This window comes from Balearica regulorum, chromosome 11 (genome assembly GCF_011004875.1).
Source record: "Balearica regulorum gibbericeps isolate bBalReg1 chromosome 11, bBalReg1.pri, whole genome shotgun sequence".
Lineage (NCBI taxonomy): Eukaryota > Metazoa > Chordata > Aves > Gruiformes > Gruidae > Balearica > Balearica regulorum.
The window spans coordinates 11,698,750-11,719,632 of NC_046194.1; the positions used below are offsets into that span (position 1 = coordinate 11,698,750).

General features: G+C 55.5%; 2 protein-coding genes across 3 annotated transcripts in view; both read left to right on the plus strand.

Moving 5' to 3' along the window:
- F8 (coagulation factor VIII) overlaps positions 1 to 20,883 on the plus strand; it is a 90,501-nt gene that overhangs the window by 31,045 nt on the left and 38,573 nt on the right. The window lies entirely within an intron of this gene.
- MPP1 (MAGUK p55 scaffold protein 1) lies at positions 747 to 20,519 on the plus strand. 2 transcript variants are annotated; one of them, XM_075763356.1, is made up of 12 exons: positions 747 to 1,099; positions 7,417 to 7,560; positions 7,899 to 7,977; positions 8,994 to 9,079; positions 10,318 to 10,386; positions 13,801 to 13,997; positions 14,272 to 14,378; positions 15,300 to 15,380; positions 15,985 to 16,065; positions 16,533 to 16,735; positions 17,340 to 17,414; positions 19,184 to 20,519. In XM_075763356.1, the coding sequence occupies exons 1-12, from the start codon at positions 998 to 1,000 to the stop codon at positions 19,358 to 19,360; spliced, it is 1,401 nt and encodes a 466-aa protein (XP_075619471.1). In that variant the 5' UTR covers positions 747 to 997; the 3' UTR covers positions 19,361 to 20,519. The 2 variants fall into 2 exon arrangements, with proteins under 2 accessions (XP_075619471.1, XP_075619472.1); XM_075763357.1 differs by lacking the exon at positions 17,340 to 17,414 and having other exon boundaries at positions 849 to 1,099.

Sequence of the window (20,883 nt, forward strand, 5' to 3'; positions counted from 1 at the left end):
AGACTTTGAGGCTCTGGCATCAGTAAAACTTACAATGAGCAAAAAAAGTTTTATAACAGCCCTTCTCACCACACACAGCTCCCAAATGCAGGAATCTGCCATCCCACCTGTAGCCATGTGATTTGCAGGTGCATGAGGAGGTAGAAGATTCAGAACAGCACAAGGAAAAAAGGACTGTCCCTGCCACAGCACAGAGTAATCCCTGTGTCTCCTCACCTTGGAGGCACCCTGGAGCCCAGCACACCTCTGCACACTAGTGGGGCACAGGGATAACCGTTGGCTTATGTATGCACCAATGCTGGAGAGGTGCTCCACATGTTGGGCCTCTGCCCTGGCTGTGAGGCGACAAAGCCTTTCTCAGATCCAGCCTCCTGCCCTGGTTTTGGCAACCACGAGCTGGTGTGAGGGGTGCAGCCACCACCCCCACACTCCACACTCCCCCCAGCAGGGTCCCATGAGTGTCCAGACTTGTCAGCACCCTCCCTGGCATGTGCAGGCTTTGCTTGTGCTTGGACACGTCCAGGAGCTGACACGGGCCAGGGGCTGTTCCCAGCAAAGACATGATAGGGACACTCAGTTTCACTTGGGAAAAGACCCCACGAGGGCGGCGGGACTCTGAGTGGCACCTGGCGATGCTGATGCGCCGCCAGTGCAGGGATGCCGTACCCAAACCGCTCCGTTTCTGGGGCCGGCCCCGCCCCGGCACTGCCGGGCGCCAGCGGTTCGGCACCAACCCGGAACGCGGTGGGAGCCCAGCTACAACGCAGCACCCGTGAGGCGGTGCTGCCCGCGAGACCGGCCCCGGCCCTCCCCCGGCCGCCTGGCTCCGCCCGGCGCCGCACCGCCCACCCGCAGGCCTTTCCCGCTGCACACGGACGGAGCCTGCGGGGAGCGGTTTGGGTGTTGCTGCAGTTGGGGCCTGGGCTGTGGGGTGAAGCCGGAGCGCTCTGCTGGAGCCAGGTGGAAACCGGCCTGCAGCAGCTGGTGGCGGCGGCGGATGACTCTCAAGTCGGGGCGCAGCGCCAGCGCCGGCAGCATGCGGACGGCGCTCTCCGACCTCTACCTGGAGCACCTCCTGCAGAACCGGGCCAAGCCCGAGGTGAGCGGCGGCTGGAGGGTAGCGCCGCCCTCCAGCCCCGATCCGCCCCCGCGGCGGCCGCGGCACCCCCAGGGATAGTGCGCCTCTGCCCCCTCTGCCCCTTTCCCCGCCGAGGCTGAGCAGGGAGCGCTGGGGTACCCCCTCCATCCCACGGCCCTTGTGTTCCCCCTTACCCGCGGGCCCTTAGCTCAGCAACCTGTGCCCAGCTCGGGCCCGGCACGGAGTCCCCGGGGGTCCCCTTCCATCCCGTCCTTCCCGTACATGCAGTGGGCAGCAGGGCCCCTAAGGCAGGGAGCCCGTGGTGGGCATCCAGGGTCGTGCTGTGTATGTGGCACTGCAGGTCCCCAACACCCCAAGAGCAGGGCTTTGCACTGGGGGACGTGGGGTGCCTTGGGGGAATGGTTAGCTGTATGGCTGGCACAGCATGGCCAGGCAGGGAAGAAGGAGCTGGGTGGAAGGGAGGAAGGCTTCAGCATCCTGCCATGGAGGACCTTTTGCTTGTTTTGCTGCAAAGTTGTAGCTGGTCTGAACTGGAACTGCTTGTCACATGAGCTGATTCAGCTACTGAGCAACCTCCAGGTCCACAGCATGGGCTGAAGGGAGGCTGGTGGTGGGTCTCAGCCCCAGAGAAGGAGGATGCAGCCAGCTCTTCTCATACCTAGTCCAGGCCAGGGAGTGGGCCAGGAAGGTTGCGTGCACCCCACCTCTAATGGGAGGAGAGCAGGCTGCACCAGCTGTCTCTTCCCCAGCTAGTGTCATTTGGGGTAACTTGGGTGCAACCATGAGAAGGTCAACAGTTCTCAGTGCTAAGCAGCTGGTGCTTTGCTCCCAGCAGAGATCTTTGATTTTGAACAGGAGTCTGTGGCAGAGCCAGGGCATAACATGCCTGGGTTGAGGTTTTTTTGCAGCTGTGGGGAGCCTCTGAGAGCAGGGAGGAAATTTCCCTTAAGTGCTGTCCTTGGCCCATCCTGTTGGACACTACAGCATCCAAAAGAGGCTTGTCAGATCTGTCCCACACCAGTGGTTTGTGTGCTTTTTGTGGCTCAACGCTGGCAGAGTGCTTTGCTTTAAAAGCTTTTTTTTTTTTTTAAAGTGCCTGCATCTGGCAGCTGCTGAGAGGAGCTCTCCCATGCCTCTGCCTGCAGGATCCAGATGGTGCTGGCCCATGGTGGCTGTGGGCCCCTCTGTGGGGCAGTAGGGACATCGCCCAGCAGCACCTCTCAGGAGGGTTGCTGGGTCTGGCTGGCTGCTCCTTGGCTGGAGTCAAACAGGGTGGCCAGGAGGTTTCTCTTCCCCATTTCCTCTGGCAGAGCCATGTGCTGGTAAGTGCCATCCTGTGTTCCTCCTGTGGCAGCAGGGCACGCAAACCCTTGGTAAGTGGAAGCCGTGTCATTGCTAGAAAACAAGCCAAAGTGGAAGAAGCTGCTTGCCCTCTTCCCTTGAGCCCCCCCCACATGCCTCTGTATTTTTTCCTTATCTCCCAACTGGCAAATACAGATTTACCAAAGAGTTGTGGGCTTTATTCCCAGCTGTGCACCTGGTTGGCAGTGTGACCTTGGGCATTTCCCCTTATCAGCCGTGACTCAGTTCCCCAACTGTAAAATGGGCAGCGAATGTGACCTTTGGGAGTCTGGTGGAGAAAAGGAGGGTACTTCTGAAGAGAGCTGAGCTTTAGGGTGCAGAGAAGACACTGTGCTTCCTTGTGGGTAGTGGTTCCCAGCATCCAACTTGCCTTGGCTCCAGAACAGACTGAGGCCATGCAGTCCCCAGGGACCAAGTCCTGAAATGACCGTGGGCAAAACTAGCGGGTGAAAGCTGAGCAAAACTTCTGAACTTGACCAAAATGAAGTGGGAAGGGCTGGTTCCAACTTCTTAATCTCAAACGCATTTTGCTATGTTCCAATCTGTAATGGCCGCAGGGGAAAAGCCATTTTGCAGGGCTTGTTCTGGAAGGTGGGGATGGAGCAGCTGGGCAGCAGCTCAAGATTTCTTCTGTCAGTGTTGTGGTTTTACTAACTGTGCCTTGGAAGTGACCGATTTCACAAACACATCTGGAAAGCTGCATCAGCCTTTTCTGGTGGGAAGATGGTGCCTCAGCAAAACTGACTGTGCTCACTTGAAAATCTGGCCCTTCTCCATTGCAGCACTCTGTGATCAGTGCGAGGGCATTCAGAACAGAGGCATCTTCTGGCTTCCATGACCACTTGTATTTCCCCTATTTCTCTGTTCACACTGTGATTTGTTTGTGTTGCTGGGCCTTTTCCCAGTGTCAGCAATGTAATCCTGTTTAGTTTAAACGCTTTTTTTTAAACCTGGATCATATTGATGGAAAGGGTCTTGGGTGAGGTTGCTCCTGCGATTGTGCTGGCAGACCTGAGAAGGCAGTAGCCCTCAGCAGAACGCAGGGATGAACTACTTCTAAATGTCCACGTGGCTGTTGCTCCCCAGCCTGTTGGAGCAGCCCAAGAGCAACTCCTAAGCTCTTTTTTTATTTTTTAGTTTGTTCTTTTTACACATTGCTGAGTTTTTTAAGCTGTACTGAGACCATGATGCACACATCTGCTGGATGGTGGGGAGGCAGGTGTGGAACACTAGAGGGCAGGAGGAGAGGTTGCTGGGCCAGGACATCTCTGCACCAAACAGTGCCCCAGCCTCCCTGTGCACACCCACAGTGATTATAATGTGAGGGATGATGATTCCTGGGGAGAGCTGGGATTTTCTTGCTCACTGTGGGCAGTGGAGCATGTCTCCCTGCTAGCTGAGAGGGCAGTCCTGTGGGATCCTGGCTCCAGGGTTCCCTCCTGCATCTGAGCTGCTGTACACTTGGCAAAGCCGTCAGTCCTTTCTCCATGTGCTTGCTGGGGGGGGGCCCTGCTCTTCCAAGGCCACCTGATATTGAAATCCCTTGGTTCAGAGCAGCAAGGAGAACCCAGGAACCAAACCACCGAATGTGCCCTTTGCACTGTGGTGCTGCTTTCCACCAAGTGCTGCTTCAGCCACCTGCAAACAAGCTGCCCGGTTAATGTTTGATTTGCCTGGTGGTGTGTAGCCTGGATGAGCCAGTGCAGCAAAAGGAGCAACCCTGGCAGACAACGCTGACCCCTGGGGTCCTTGCCAAGGATTGCTCCACATTCACTGAATTCCTTGTTGGCAAACACTGCCTGGGGAGCTGGTCCCCTTCCCTCCACCCTGGGAGAGAAATTCGGGGTCTTGAGGAAAGTGCAGGCAGGAAGCTGCTCTTTGACCCGTGGAGCTGGTGGCTCCTCTGTGCATTGCCACCTGGAGCAGAATTTGTGCATGAGGATTTGTACACTCACCAGCCAGCTGCAAGGTGCTGGGCAGGGCCGAGCAGCTCCAGTGGTGCCCAGCACCTAGCAGCCCTATTGCACAGCTCAGCCCCTCAACCTCCTTGCCCCATGTCTCTGCCCCAAGGCTGGCCCCAGCAGCGACTCAGCCCGGGGCTATACAGAGCCAGCAGTGGCTGGTAGCCTCGAAGTAGGCTCTTAGCAGTGCTTGCAGAGGTTTCCAGTGGAGCAGCACATAAATAGCAGGGTCTGGCCTGCTGCCAGCATGACTCAAAAGGCTCTTGAGGTCACAGACTATGCTGGGCCAAGCCAGCTGAGAGCGTGGCAGCTGCCAGGAGAGTGCAGGGTAGGCGATCTGGCTGGCTTACGTGTGTGGAGCATGAGAGCCGTGCATGTCTTCTGCCTCTGGCTTCTGGATGCTGAACACCAGGGCTGGTATCTGCCACCCTGTGGGTCCTGGTCCTCCTTGTGAATGTGGTATTTTCCCATCCCCATCCACCAGCTGCCCAGTGTGGTCAGCAAAAGCCCACACCATCCCAGCATGGCTCTGTTTGGGGCAGAACGAGTTGCCAGAGGTCCCTGCTGGGTTCAGAGCTGCCATCAAGTGACTGGTGGCTGTCCCCAGGCACAGCACTGAGTCTCTGGTGACAAGGCTTGCTCTCTGCGAGTCACCAGGGTGACAATGGTGCTGTGTCAGCTTCAAGGGCTGGGTGTTTTCTCCAGCTCAGCAAAAATCAAAGGTCAGGGCCGGGAAGCTCAGCTGGTGAGGATGGTGGGGATGGGAACTCCCAGCAGACCGTGCTGTGTCCTGGGTCATAAGGCTCTGCTGAGCCTAGAGGTTGAAGCCGGGGATTGCATGGTGTAACGCTTTCCCAAGGCATGACCAAGATAAGTGTGATTTGTGCTGACACAAACCACCTTATGGGTACTTTGGCCTCAGGCAGGGCTGGGGAAGTTCCTTGTTCTCCTCTTCCCACTTGCTGGCTTGGCAGAGCCAGGACAGCCATCAGAGACCTAAGGGCCAGTTCTAGGCACCTGCACTGCTGGATCTCTCCCTCTGCCCTGTGAACAGCACAGTAGCAGCGTGCCCTGCTGGGGCTGGCAAGCCAGGCTGGGGTCTGTGAATTGCTCTTATCTTCTACCCCATGAGTCCTTGGCCTGGGTGCTGCTCTGGGCTGGGATTCAGCCTCTTCCTCCACGTTTAAGCCATTGGCAGCCAGATCCACACAGTTGCCTTTTTCCTCTGAGGTTGGCTCTTTTAGAAGTAGTTGGCTTAAAAATAAATCATGCATCTTCCTTGTCACTGCAGCATGGGCACATGGCTCCCTGCAACCTTCCCAGCCGCACCAGTGCTTTTTTTGTTGAGGCTGTGACAGTGCCCATGCCTCAGTGCTGGTCTGTCCAGCTCTGCCAGCACCTCTCCTGCTGGCCTGGCTAGCCCTGGCTCTGCCACCCCTGCCTTTGGCTCCTTCCCTGCATTCAGCCATTGCACAGGCCTGGGCCACTGTCTCAGCCTGGTAGCACTCTGGCACATCCTTACCAAAGCTAATTTTGTTGTAGTTTAGTCCCATGGCTGCACCCCACCAGCAAATGCTCTTCACCCTAGTTGCACCTGCATGAACCTCCCCACAGCCTCGCTGGATCTCACCCCTTGGCAGCACAGGGCTGCAGCCTCTTTACTCCGGGCCAGTTGCCTGCAGTGGGTGAGAGCAAGCCAGGACCGCGAGGTCAGGCTGCTACTTCCCCACTGCTGGCCCAGAGCCCTGAGGCCCAGTATTTGGTTGCATGTTGGCAAGTCAGTCTGCAGCGGGGAGGGGTGTTGGCTCTGCCTGGGTGGGCACAGTGTATCGTGTTGCTGATGCAGGACTAAAGCTTGCAAGGACCTTGCTGTCTGTGGCTCCCAACCCAGGTGCTGCTGGGATGGAGGGTGCAAGCTGCTAACGGCAGGAAAGCTGGCAGCTTGGTGAGGAGTGGGGCAGCCAGGAGGGTTTGCTTTGCCTTGCAGGCTGGCGTGGGGATTTGAGCATGCTGAAAAGGCGAGTAGGGTCTGCAGATCAAAGCTGACCTGGGTTTTGCTGGGCTAGCACCGATTTGGGAGAGGCTTGAGGGAAGTCCAGTGCACTTGGGGCCAAACTGGCATGTCTGCAAGCTGTGCAGAGACGTTGCCCAGCATACCCGAGGGGTTTAACACGACAGCACCAGGCTTTCTCAGACTGGGAGGTGGCAGCTCACTTTGCTGTGTCCCTACTGCATGGCAGGGCGGGTTTGGAGGTCTCTGTCCAGGACCCCATGTACCCTTCACCTACCCTGGTGCCAGCATCTGCTGGAAATGAAGAACAGACGTTTCCTCATGGCTGAAAGCCCTTGGTTGGCTTTCCAGTGCCAGCCAGCATGAACTGGCCTGTAGCTGGGAGCTGGGGAAGGGAACGGGGAGTTTCTGGCTGGCTTGGGAGCATGTTGCCTTCAGTGCCTGGATGTGGATGTAGCCATGTCAGTTGCCCACTGACGTAGAGGAGGAAAGGCTGAATTTGCAAACTGAGCTAGAGCAGAGCCTGGTCCTAGTTCTCAGGGGTGAGTCCTAAAATGCTCCATTCACTCAGTGAAGCTGTCCTGGGCTTTATGTTCTGCAACAAGCTGTGGGCCAAGTGCTGCTGTGACACACAAGTATTGTTTGGGACTCATTGCTGCAGAAGATGATCAGCTGTGGCCTCTTTTGGCTTCTGCTACCTGTAACTTTTCCGAAGTTTTCTTGTCTCCTGTGTTTCCCAGGTTGGAAAACTGCAGATCAAGCCTACATCCATGTCTTCAAGGGTGAAGCTCTTTTGTTCTTTTTCTTTTCTTGCTCTTACTGTCCTCTCCTCCAGCATATGGGTCTCTCCTCCACCTGTGCCCCACCTGCGCCCCAGGCACCCTAACACACTGGAGTAGCTCAGCCTCACAGCGGGGAGCTGGCACTCCCAGGCTCCATTCAGATGGAGTCCCTAAACCCCGGTCTTTGTTTTGCCCTGACAGGCCATCACTCAGTCCCCAAATGCCATGACTGAAGACATTTATACCAATGGCTCGGCAACTCTGGGCAGCCCGTCCTACAGCAATGGCCGCGAGGTGCGGAAGATACGCCTTGTCCAGTTTGAGAAGGTCACGGAGGAGCCTATGGTGAGAGCTAGCAAGATCACAAAGCCTGGTGGCACCCAGGGGGGGCAGAGATGCAGGTAGAGCCTTGCCAGTGGGCTGGCCTTGGGGAAGGCAGGAGGTCACTGGAGACTTCAGCCATGGGAAGAGGGTGCTGGATCCTGCCTCCTGCCTGGGGACCTGGAGTGAGCTCCAACAAAGGGTGGTGATGCTTGTGCCAAGAGGATCTGCAGCAGGCTGGGCTGGCCAAGCAGTGGGCTTCCGCCCAGCCACTGTGCAGCCCACCATGGACATGGGCCTGGAGAGGACTTTGCTGAGAATGGGAGTTCTGCCTTCCAGTCATGGATTTTCCTGCCTTCCAGGGAATCACGCTGAAGCTCAACGACAAGCAAAGCTGCATGGTGGCCAGAATTTTCCACGGGGGCATGATTCACCGACAAGGTAATGAGGTCTTGATAGAGGGAGTGTATGGGGTGCACATCTGCAGCTGGTTTCTTTCTGTGCAGAGATAAGGCAGCCCCCCAGCACCGCAGGCTTTCCCCTGTGATGTGGACATCTGTGTCCGTTCCTCCACTGGGAATATGTCAAGAACTTAGGACTTGCTGGTCTCTCTGCATGGTTGTCATGTTAATACACTGGAGGCTTTAGGGAGAAATGAAGGATTGGGAGAAGGGCTCTCTCAAAAAGGAACTGGAAACTATCTGTCTCCATCTCATGATGGGGTCACTGTAATGAGAGATGGATCATACCCCAGATACTGCGGGGGAAGTTCTTCCTATTCCTAAAGTGCACAGGTGGGAAAGGGTTGCTGTGGATTGGCTCTGCAGACCAAAAGAAGGTGCCAAAAGAAATAACTAGGTGCTGTTTTCTGGTTTTTGGTCTTGCCAAGGGGGCATGGAAATGAGATGTTCCGTGATTAGAAGGGGCCCCTATTCCAGCCTTAGATTCAAGTGGGAAGTCTGAGCTTACCCCTGCCAAAATAACCCAGGAGCCATTCCAGTAATGTTACTGGAGCCTGATTGATAGCAGTATATCTGAAGCTGTCATCTGCCTAGGTATATAAACTGAAAACACACAAAGCCAAGAATGCTTGCGTTAAGAGCCCTGTAGAGAGGCTAACATTTGGCTTCAGGTGAGGTGGTTGGGTTTGAATAACTCTGAAACAGTTGCTTTGACCAGTCTAAAGTGCTGAAGCACTTTGGAAAGCAACCTGATGACCTTGAGACTGGATGAAGTGTGCGTATTGGGTGGAGGGGGAAGAATTCATTCCCCTTGTGCTTTAGTCCCATGTGCATAGGTGGCACATGTGGCTCCACAAGCATTGCCCAGGCAAACACTGCAGTGTCCTGGCCACAGCTTGTCCAGGGGGTTGGGAGTCTGGTGGAGCTGTGTAGTTTGGGTTTGGTGAGCAGCTGTTGTCCGGTCCTGCATTTTCATGTTTCTTCCGTTGCTGGCAGGCTCCCTTCATGTGGGTGATGAAATCATAGAAATCAATGGGCAGAGTGTGAGCAACCACTCAGTTGACCAGCTACAGAAGATGCTGGTAGGTATTTGTGTTTGGCAGGGCTGTTCCCCAGGAAGGACTCCTCTGGCGTGCAGATGTGCATGCTGACTGAGCATTCACACCCTCCTAGATACCAGAGTGAACACAGCTGCCTGCAGCAGGAGCCAGAGCCACTGTGCCAGGGTGCTGCAATACGGCCAAGCACTGGGTCTGTGTACACAGCCTTGGTGATCTGCACTTGCTGCTTGTTTCTGACTGCCCAATAGCAGAAGCAAGGGCTGTTGGCTGGGTCCCTGACATGTGCTGGTGGGGAGGTGCTGGAAACCACCCTTGCTTGCCAAGGCTGACATGCAACTCCAGCCCAGGGGGTGGCTGCTCTTGCAGACCTGAGCCGCTCCTGCAGGTCACCTTGGTGCCATTTTCCTGCTGCTGAGGTCACGTTGATCCTGCCAGGCCCTTGTTAGAGACAGCTTTGGACAGGGTCTCAGGCCTGCCTTGGGCTCACACACTGAGGCCATCCTGATCCATGCCCAACATGTGGGACCTGGCCGGAGGGAGGTGGTGCTGGTGCTGAGGACACCCACTAGCAGCCTAAGCATGAGGCCTGGCCCTGCTGCAGTGCCACAGTCCTCTCCTGCCTGGTGGCAGGACATCCCTGCTCCAGACAGCAGGTCTAAGTAGGAGCTTGTCTTTGTCTGCCTCCTGAGAAGAGCAGTTGGCCCAGAAGGCTCCTCCAAGCTTCCAAACGTGGTTGTCCCCTTGGGACCATGTAGGTCTTGTGAAACACATGGGGCAACAGTGCATCTTGCCTGCCACAGGCAGGCAAGACAGTGCTGTGTCTCTAATGTCACCGGGAGGGCAGGAGCAAGAGACCAGCATGGAGAAGACAGATGGAGGAGACCTGGCAGAACCAGCCTCTCCTCCCAGGCTCCTCACTGGGGCAGCCAGGCCAGAAATGATACAGATCTCCATGTTTGTTCTGGTGATGCTTAGCAGTGCTCACAGCTAGCCCCTTGTGGGGGGTCTTGGTGTCCCCTGCTTTGGGATAGGACAAGCATGGCAAAGCTATGCTGCCATGGCTCTTAGCCCAGCCCCAGCAGAGCTGTTTGTGGCCAGGCTGTGGTGCCCTCCAGCATCACGCCATGGCTGGGAGCATCAGGAGCCTTGCCTTTGCAGGTTCTGGCACTCAGCAGCTCCCTGCACAGGTTGCTGCTGTCGGGCTGCCTACAGGCACCACCTCCTCCAACTCTTCTTTCTCCCCTTCCTTTGTTCACTAGAAAGAAACCAAGGGTATGGTCTCAATAAAAGTCATTCCCAACCAACAAAGCCGCCTCCCTGCTCTCCAGGTAAGTGCATCCTCCAGACCCATGGGCTGTGCCAGGATATGACTGTGAGGCCGGGTGGGACCAGTGTAAACCATGGGGTACCAGCGCTGGGGAGGAGAGCTGTGCTGAGTGAGAAGGACAAGGGGGTGGCTGTCTGGTCACCTTGCCTGAGCTGCTGGAGGATGAAGGGACCTGTCCTGTGCTTACATCACTGCAAATGAGCAGATTTTAGCCCCATGTGGATGTATTTACCCAATGTGGATGTAGGAACGTGGGCCTGGGATGCCTGAGCCACAGTGGTACATCTGTGCAGCGTTTGGTCATGGGAAAGCAGCAGTGTGTGCATGCCAGGAAGCACACGAGAGTTTCCTGCCACCTTCAGAGCTGTGGCCATAGATGTGGCACATCCCTGTTACAGGGCCACAGTAGCACCTCCAGGTGCAGCACCGGGCTCTTGCTGCTCCCTGCCATCACTGATACCACTGCATCGGCCACAAGGAGGTTGTCATAGGTCCAGATGCCGCCACCACGCTTGTGAGCAGTGAGTGGGAAGAAGGAAGTGGGGGAGAGAGGAAGGCAGCTCCTTGTGTCTGCTGCCACTGCCAGGGTGGGGGTAACGTGCTGTGGCAGGGGCTGACACCTGCCTGGCTTTGCCTTTGAAACCCTGCTGTGGCCAAAATACTCAGGATGAGAGAGCTGCTTCCTCTGCCAAGACTTCAGTGCATGGTGGCTGGGATGCTGTCCTGTCTCCAGGTGCAGGAGCCAACCCCAGTGCAGCCCCCATGTCATGGACAGGCAGGAGTGGGAGAGGAACTCCGAGGCAGAAGGTGGGGGCTGGATGGTCCTGGGATGGGCTGGGGGAGCCCACCATGTCACCCTCTTTCCTTACCCAGAGAAGCTGAAGTTTCTGAACATGGTGAAGTGAAAACTGTCTCCATTTGTTGCTCAGCACATGCTGTCCCCATTCCAGCTCAACCAGCCCTAACCCGTGTGCCCTTCCCTGCTGTCCATCTGCCCTCCCTGGCCTGACCTAGCCAGTGCCAATCGGCCAGGCCAGCTCAAGTGCCGGGGAAAAGTTGCCTCTGAGAACACAGTTGCTGGCTCACTCAAAGCTGGCTGTGGGCTCAGGGAAGGACACAGGGATAAACTCCTTTCTCAGCAACATTTGTCCTCCCTCTTTCTGTATCCAGGGCTGTGGTGCTGTCTGCTTCCCCAGAACCACATCTCATGGGCTGCCCATGTCTCTGCTTGTTGCAGTCCACCACTGAGAGTGGACTTTTGATTTTGTTTCAACTCCTGGATCCCCATGATCACCTTCATTTCAGGGTCTGGCAGGCAGGATGGTGCAAATCCTGGCATCACAAAGCCCCCTGCCTTGGCTTTCCCTGCAGCCTGGCAGCCAGCCACTTTGAGGTCAACCGAGTGTCTCTTGGGGCAGGTCTGCTTGGGAGGATCCTAATGAGGAGAAGCACTGAGCCCTCGAGCTCGCCAGGTCACTTCCAACCTGTTCCCTAATGCAAATTACAGCCTTTTGACTTTAAAGACCAGGGTTTTTCATGCTGGAGCCTGCTCAGTACCTGGGCTTTCAGCCCCAGAGAGGAGGTTGGCAGCAGGCAGGCAAATAGCTTGCATTTGGAGCTGGCCCTTTGCAGCCTGGGGATGATGCCTGGAGCTGTCTGATGCTAATTCCTAATTAGCCTAAGGGAGAGTCTTTCCAAAAGTGACCTGGCTATGTCTGACTTGGGGGTACCAGGACTGTGGCAACAGAGGGCTCCAGGCAGGTGCCTGAGCAGCGCTTGCTGTGTGTTGACCAGCTTCCTGGTGCCAGAGAGTGCTTTCAAAGCAAGCATTGGTCCTCATCCTGAAAGGAGATTCTACTTTTGTTGTCATCCATTGTGAGAGATCTCATGTCACAGCTTGATCCATATGCTCTGCTTTTCTGGCAGTGAAAGGGAACCATGTTTGTGTCCTGCTGGCCCTGTGCCTTCAGCAGCACTGCTGAATAACAGACTGTGGGAAATTGTTTTAATGTGGAACAAGGAGCATGGTCTACCCTACCTAGGGTCCGAGGACAGAACATAGGCATCACCCCCACGTGACTCCTTTGCCCACTGCTATATGTGCTGTGTTTCTGGGATAAATAAGATAGGGTTGCGCTCAGGGGAAGCCTGCATTAGCACAAGCATGAGGCTAGGTCCGATAGTGCTGTTTCCCCTGCAGAAGGATCTCCTGTGGGTGGCATGACTGCTGGGCAGACCCAGGCATGCTGCTGGCTCTGGGCCAGCACCCTCCTGAGTGACCACAGAAGTCACAAGCAATGGGGAGCACCATGACTTCTGGGAGAGCCTGCAGGATTTTGCACTGTGCCTGGGGGCTCCCAACAGCCTCAGGCCCACAGGACAAAAAAAAAAAAAAAACCACCACCCAGGAGGGGAACAAGGGCAATGTGAGGTCTGTGTTTAGCCACAGCCTTATTTTATTCCCTAAACCCTGCCTTTCACTCCCCATCCTCCATACCCTGCCTTGGCTTTGCCCTCACCCTAGTCCTGACCTGGTTCTGATCTTACTGGGTGTGCTAGCCAGAGACAAATTGCAGCTGCAGGGGCATTTCAGACAAGAAACCATTCATCCAGTCACCAGGAGCAAGTGGCAGTGCAGAAAAAAGCTGGGTGCACACGTGTGGTCTGCCCTGCTCCTGGGGATAGGTGACTCTCATCCATCCTCTTGCTGACGGCCTGTTCTTCCTGAACAGCCCTCCTGGAAAACAAGGTCCACGTGCAAAAGCCACATGCCATTTCTCTCCTGACCTTGCAATGACAGTTGGGGGCAGCGAGAGCCCAGGGGCACCCAGTGTGCCTGCTGGCTTCAGGAGGGCTTTGAGGCCAGGAGGAGTGGGGTGGGCTGCCCCAGTGGGAGCAGGTGCTGTAGACTCCCTCCCAAAGAGCTGAGTGAACAGAAGGGACAGGAGGGAAAGGTCACTTTCTCAGACCTTCCTGGTCTTGAGGGCTTCCCCAGCCCCAGAAGGGTGGCACAGTGGCCTGGGAAGCAGCAGCTCGTTTCCAGTTGCAGCTGTGATGAACATAACATTGCAAGAGTACCTGATGCTGAAAAGGCCAGGACAGACCCGAGGAGAAGGACTTTTCACTGGCTCCCAGTAGGACCAAGATGCCATCCTCCTCCCTCCCTCACCCACCAGCACTGCAGTTCCATGCCCAAGAGCTTCCCCCAAGGCTTTATGCATTGCCTTTCTCCTCACCCTCGTGGGGCCTGGAAAGCAGCAGGGACTGGGGTCCCTGTTGGAGCAGGGACCTTGTGCCTGGAACCAACTCTGCAGTCACTGCTGAGGGATGCAGTAGGGGGGCCAGGAGCTGGGTATAACCAAATTCAGCCATGCTGCATGGCCATGCTGACTCTGGCCTGCTGTCTCTTTTGCAGATGTTCATGAGGGCACAGTTTGACTATGACCCCAAAAAAGACAACCTGATCCCTTGCAAGGAAGCAGGACTGAAGTTTCAGACTGGCGACGTGATTCAAATCATAAACAAAGATGACAGCAACTGGTGGCAGGGCCGGGTGGAGGGCTCCTGCACTGAGTCAGCAGGACTCATCCCTTCTCCAGAGCTGCAGGAGTGGTAGGTCCCTGTATTTGGCCAGAAAGGCTGGATCTGGGAGTGGAACTGGGAACAGGGACCATGTGCTATCAGAGTGTGACCATGTTGGGTAACACTAGTGTTATTGCTGGGAAAAGGAGGCAAATATCTCCTTCATCTGCCACAGGGTGAGCCTTTACCTGTCGCAGCAGCTACCCTGCTCCTTTTTCCCTTGCATGTCTGAGGGACAATCCCACTGCTCCCCCAAGGCTTAGGGTGACAGCTGGACCATGGTGGTGCCCTCCTCTCTTGGCAGGCGTGTGGCGAGCATCACCCAGTCTAATCAGAGCGAATCCCCAAGCTGTAGCCCATTTGGGAAGAAGAAGAAGTGCAAAGATAAATACCTGGCTAAGCACAGCTCAAGTAAGTGTGAGCAGGGCAATGGGCTCCATCCCTAGCCCTGGCCAGCAGCAGGGGCTGCTGCTCCATGGGAGTCAGACCAAATGGCCCAGCTGTGTTGGCTGTTGGCAGTGGAACTTTGGGAGGATATCCCACAGCTTTTTTGAGTCCCTTCTCCAAAGTCCTCATACCCCTCAGGTAGCCACAGCTATGTCCCCATGCAGTTTTGTAGTGCATGAGGCTGGGGCTGCCTCACATGGGAGCCAGGCACTGAGCTCCCATGCTCTCCTGTGGTGACAATCCTTGGCACTCCTGGCCCTGACTTCCTTGAGAAGTCAGGCTGCTGGGCCCTCAAACACCCACAGGCTGCTGAAAGCAGGACAGGTGGTGGCCTTGCTGCTTCTCAGCAACTGGGGAGCAGCCCAAACTGCTCCCCACAGCTGCTGTGTCCCTGGTGGGGCAGGGAGCCTGCCCCTCAGCTGCCCATGCAAACACCCCATGCTGAGCACGTCCTGGGCTGGCAAAGGCGAGTGCCTGAGGACATACTGGCTTCTTGCCCAGTCTGCAGCTCCGATCAGCAGTAAACAAGGCTGTAAATCAGCAACATAAAGCTGCTCCAGCAACAACCTCCCTGCAGCACCCTGCCGCCTCCCCACCCAGCTCCTACTGTCCTGAGCAGAATTACTGAGGGAGAACAGCATTGGCTTCTCCTTCCGCAGCTGCTGGTGCAGCTTCCCAGCATCCCCTCTGTACCTCATGTGGTGCTTGTTGCTGAGGCTGCTGCCCTTTTCCCCAAGCAGCCAAACGGACAAGCTCCCAAGCCCAGTCCTGATAGCTCCCTCCATTTTGCCTGAGGACCTGGCTTCAGTCTGACATGCACACTGTCCTCCTGCTGTGGCCAAGCCAGCTGTGACCACTCACTGTCTCATTTCTCCTCTGCCCCAGTTTTTGACCAGCTGGATGTGGTTTCATATGAGGAGGTAGTGAGGCTGCCTGCCTTCAAGAGGAAGACTCTGGTGCTCATCGGTAGGTCCTGTCCCAGGCATCTTCCGCAGCACAGGGGCTGCGCGTGGTAGGTTGTGGAGGGAACCGGGACTGGACGGGCTGGGGCGGCACTGCCCTTCAAAAACCTAGCAAGCTCGGGAGAGCATTTCTTCTGCCTGTAGCGGTTGCCAACCAGGCTGACCTCCTCCATGCAGCATTGTGCATGGTCTGCCATCTGCAACACTGAGGTAGAGTTAATTCAGGAATTATCAACTCCTAAGTAGTTTTATGGATAATTTTTTAAGAGCAGCGCTGGTCTGCACTACTGCACCAAAGCATGCACTCCCACACTGTGGGTGCTGAGCACTTTTTGGTAGACATTATGGGCATGGGCAGCACAGCCATGCTGGCTGCTCAGCAGGCACTGCTCCCGTCTCCAGATGGTGCTGGAGGTGAGTGTACCCAGGGCAGGGAAAGCCTCTTCCAGGCCTGGAAAACACCACAGACCAGCTCAAAAAGCAGATCCTGGGCAAGGCCCCAGGAGGTCTGCACCTTTCCTCCAACCCAGAGCTGCAGAGGAGCCCCCAGCATCTCCTGCCAGGCTTCTCTGAGCCCAGCTCCAGTGTCCATCCCTCCTTCTCTGCAGGGGCCAGTGGTGTGGGCCGTAGCCACATCAAGAATGCTCTGCTTAGCAACAACCCGGAGAAGTTCATGTACCCACCTCCATGTAAGTACCTAGCCAGGGTGGAGGGCACAGCACAGGGCATATTTCCTCTCACTTCTTCCCTCTCTCCTTGAGCCGGGACCTTTTGACAGCAGATGGGAGGTATTCCTCCAGTGCCACCAAGCCGCTAGTGTCAGAGGCCACCACACAGGGCACTGGAGGGCCTCTATGCCTGCTCTTCCATGAGCTGAACCTACCTACAGATGGCTGCTACCACCTGCATTGCAGAGATACCTTACTCTTGAGCTGCCAGTGTCTCTCCTTGGGCTGGCTGAGTTCCCTGCTTGTCCCAGGCAGGAAGGAATTGAAAGGGGATTAGTACTGCCTAGTGTTGAGGTACACCACTCCATGCCCTAGCCCCATGCTCAAAAAGGGAAGGCAAGATGCCCAGGTCACCCAGAGCAGAGGCTGCCCACTCCACTCCCTAGGCCTTCTAGGGGCTAGCACTCACCATCTCCCTCCTTCCCCAGACACCACACGCCCCCAGAAGAAGAATGAGGTGGACGGGAAGGACTACTACTTTGTTACCACTGAGGAGATGACCCGGGACATTTCAGCCAATGAGTTCCTGGAGTTTGGAAGCTACCAGGGAAACATGTTTGGCACCAAGTTTGAAACAGTGCACAAAATCCACCAGCAGGACAAAGTCGCTGTTTTAGACATAGAGCCCCAGGTAGGGAGCAGGGGAAGGGGTGGGCAGGATGGGGGCTGCCACAGATTGAACTATCTGTGTGCTGGCTGTGACTGTCCCTGCTTTCCCCAGTGCGCTACCCACCTGTCCTTGTCAAAGGAAAAAGCCAGGCAGTGGCTGGGGTGGCATTTCCATTCCCAAGACATGGTGCAGTGAGGGTATTCCCCATCACAGCATGCACCTGGCTGTGACAGCAAGGCCAGTGCCAGGCTGCTGTGGGAGCGAGGGTGCAGGGCCAGCACCTTTCCCCTCTCGAACATCAAGCATGTGGGTGCCACTTTGCAAAGTGGTGGTTGCGTGCAGTAGCTGGCCCAGAGCAGGGCTGGGGAAGCCCTTATGTCCTCCCCCATGAGGTGCAGGGAAAGCCATGCTGGGACCCCTGCTCCAGCTTCACCCACCTACCCCCAGGCTCAGGGGTCCACCCAGAGATCTCATTGCCCCAGAGCAGGGGTGGCCCCTTTAGCCCACCACTGCATTACAGGCACCATCGCACCCTGGATGGTGTGGGGTAGCAGCGCAGCTGGCTGCACCTTTTCCCACCCTAAGGAATGGCCACACTCTGGTAACTACACCCCTCTCTTCACAGACCCTGAAAATCATCCGCACGGCTGAGCTCTCCCCATTCATAGTCTTCATTGCCCCAACAGACAAGGCAGAGCAGGTGAGTGGCAGGGCACCAAGACAAAGTCCCCCTCTGGCTGGGCTTGCAGCAGCCCAGGGATCTCTCCCTGCTCCACATCAGCTTCTTCCATTGGCATTGATTTTTGCAGTCCAGGAGCACAGGGCAACTTCCTCAGCCCAGACTTGAGAAACAGGAATTGGTGATTCCTGAAGCCATACCAGATTGACACCCCCCAAAACCATCATCCCTGTAGCATAACCAGGCACTAACATGTAGTGGGATGCACAGCCCAGCACAAAGGGCTGTCTCCTGCTGCAGTAGTGCTGCAGAACAGGGACATTTATCCTGCCATGAACTATGCAAATGGGACACAAAAACAGCAGCTCCTTTTTCTTTGCCTCATTAATATGCTCATCCCTCCAAAATTAGGATGAAAACAGCACTGATGCCACAGTTAACTCACACAGCACCAAGCACTGCAAGGCTGGCAGCCACGTGCTGCCACTTCCCAGGAAGCCCCCACAGGGAGCAGCACTGCCTCCTACCCTGCCCTTCTGCAGCCTGGACCAGCTTCCCTGAGGACTAAACTCCACAGGGATACAGAAAGCAATGGGACAACAGGAAAACCCACAGAGCTGTGCTCCTCCTGGAATCATGGCCAGTCGAGGCCACCTCTCTCAACCCATTCATTTGGGGTTTGTAAAGCTTAAAACACAGATAGTTTGCAGGGAGGGTATTTATGCAGCCTTCAGAGCAAGCATTGCACAGGCATTCAGAAGCATGTCAACCCACAGAGGATTGTAAAGCCAGATGCAGCAGGCTAAGGGGGGCAAGTGTCAGGGCAGGAAGGGCAGTTAGGCAGCCTGCTGCCTCCACATCCACGCTCCCATCACCCACCACAGCCTCCAGACAAATTAACTCCTGCCGCAGTGGGCAGGGCCCACTAGTGCAGACACTATATATAGGTAGCTGCCACAGCTCCATGAACTACTTACTAGAAGGGATGCAGCAGAGCCAAAACATGACCCAGCAGAGCTCACGTGACCCAAGCAAACTGCTTATTGCTCTCTCATCTTCACTCCCCGGAGCTGCCAGGCAACACATGGTGCTTTGCAGCACACAGCACCCCAAGCTCATTTCCCCCCTGCCCAGGCACGGAAGCAGGGAGCCACTTGCATTTCAAGCACAATTAGGGAGATATGTGGAAATCAGTCTGGAATTTGCTGTTGAGGGCACAGCTGCCCAAAGGGACACACTCCTGGGATGCCCTTGCTAGCTGGGGAGCTGTGCAGACAAGCCACACCAGCAGGGGCAGGTAGCTTTGTTTTTACTAAGAATTAAACTCTATCCCAGCCAAAACCAGTAGGAGGAGGTTGGTACAGCTCTGCCAGCCAGTGTTCTGGTCAGAAGCCAGTGGAGAGGGACCATCATGCAGGGATCTTACCTTGAAACCAGCCTTAGGCCTACACTGCATAGCATAGTAACAAGCAGCAGGCTGCTTGGTGAACCTTTTCTCCCAGGGAGCTGCCACAAAGCATTTTCAGAATACAAGACCAAGCAGGTCTGGCCTTGCTCTAGCAGGTAACCTGATCCTCTCAGCATTAAGTAAAAACCCAGCAAAATGCCCACACTCCCAGAGATCGCACAACAGCTCCTACCTGTAAGACAAGCTGCAGGGATGCTCTAGGCTCTGATACTTGGCAACCACTTGAGTTGTTTTGGTGGTGGGAAGGAGTTTGCCTGTTGGGGTGGGCTGTGAAATTCCCCTCCTCCCCAGCTTCCTGAGCACTGTCTCCAATTTCTTACAGTCAGAGGCTTTGCAGCAGCTCCAGAAGGATTCAGAGAGCATCCGGAGCAGATATGCACACTACTTTGACCTCTCACTGGTCAACAACGGCGTGGAAGAAAGCCTCCAGCTGCTGCAGGAAGCCTTTGAGCAGGCCTGCAGCTCTCCACAGTGGGTGCCCATCTCCTGGGTCTACTGAGAGAGCATCCCACTCCACCCGCTTCCCATCAACCATTCTGCAGCCATGGAGAGAAGCTGTCTCTTCAGCTTCCCCTGATCCATGCACAGCACAACTCCCTTCCTCTGCTGCTCCACAAACATGGTCTCAATTGGCTGACATACACACACAGGGTCTCCAGATCTCCTCTCCCAGGGGAACACAGGGCAGGGTCTGCCGAGGGGATGGCCACCTCCTGTGGCACTGCAATGCAGTGCTAAGTTAGTGGCCACAGCAGAGCCTAGGGCACCATCAGCTCAGACCATCTTACTGGGCAAGGGAAGGCACAGTCCTGCTGTAGCCACCAGCCGATCTTCTCTGCATCAGTCCCAAGGGAAGTGGTAGAGCAGGGCCTTTCCAGGCAGATGTCCCCTGCCATCGCAGGAATGCACACTGTGCCACAAACACCTCAAAAGCCTAGCTGGTGTACACGAGGCTTCACACAGACCACACCACAACTCCTACATCCAAGGGTTTCCTCTCACAAAAGGGGAAAGCCAGAAAAAGGCAAGCGTGTATTCGAGGAAGGTGGGGTGCAGCACATCACCCACAGGCAGGTCTCACCCAGTGTTCTGAGGTTTGAGTTTTCTGATTCACCCTGTGCAACTGTAGTTGTAAAACCTTGCTATATTTAAATTCTCACTATGCAGCTTGGATTGTTGCCACCTGGCTGGAGAAACTCAGCAGCAGCTGAGGAAGTCCCACAGACCAAACCCCAGAGGGACCATTCAATAGGTAAATTAGATACAGCCACAAGTATCTGTTGCATGCAGTAGAAATAGTGTCTCTAACAAAAATCATCCATGCATGTTTTCCAGAGTCTAGCGTGTCTTGCACTCTATGCAAATGTAAAAGCCACCCACACAAAGAGGTTCCTTCTTCTGCAGGAGTGTACTGACACACAAGCCCCACCATGACCATGTCCAGGAAGCATCACCATGGCTCCTGGGCAAACCATAGCCACTTTCATTTAAGTGAAAGAATCTCATTTATGTGTTCAGCAGTCATCTAGGGGGAAGGGGGTTAAGAAGTCTTGTGCAATTTTTTTAAGGATGCTAAAAATAAAATCTGTTGATGTGCAATCTTCATTCTGATCCACTGCAGGGAAACAATGAGCAGCAATAAACATGCTGAAACATTACCATGACTGGTGTTTTACCTCTTAGGCTTAGCACCTGCTCACAGCTGGAAGGCTGTTCCCACCTCCCTGACCCTAACACACTCAAGGTTAGGCAGGCCAGGACCAAACAGTCCCTCCAGCTACCATCAGACTTCTCCAGCAGCTCACTCCAGCACAGGCAAAGGAGGAAAGAGAACACCCACCTTCCAGGCACATATCCCAGTGGCTTTTACAGAAGTGGAGGGTAGCCCCTAGGCACCTGTGAAGTCCTCACCAGCAACAAAGGCCCCTGTAGTGAAGATCCATGTCAGCCACTTCTCTGCACCAGCAGCTTCTTCAGGAGAGCAGCACAAAGTGTGAGCAGAAGGGGCAACCGTTTACCTGC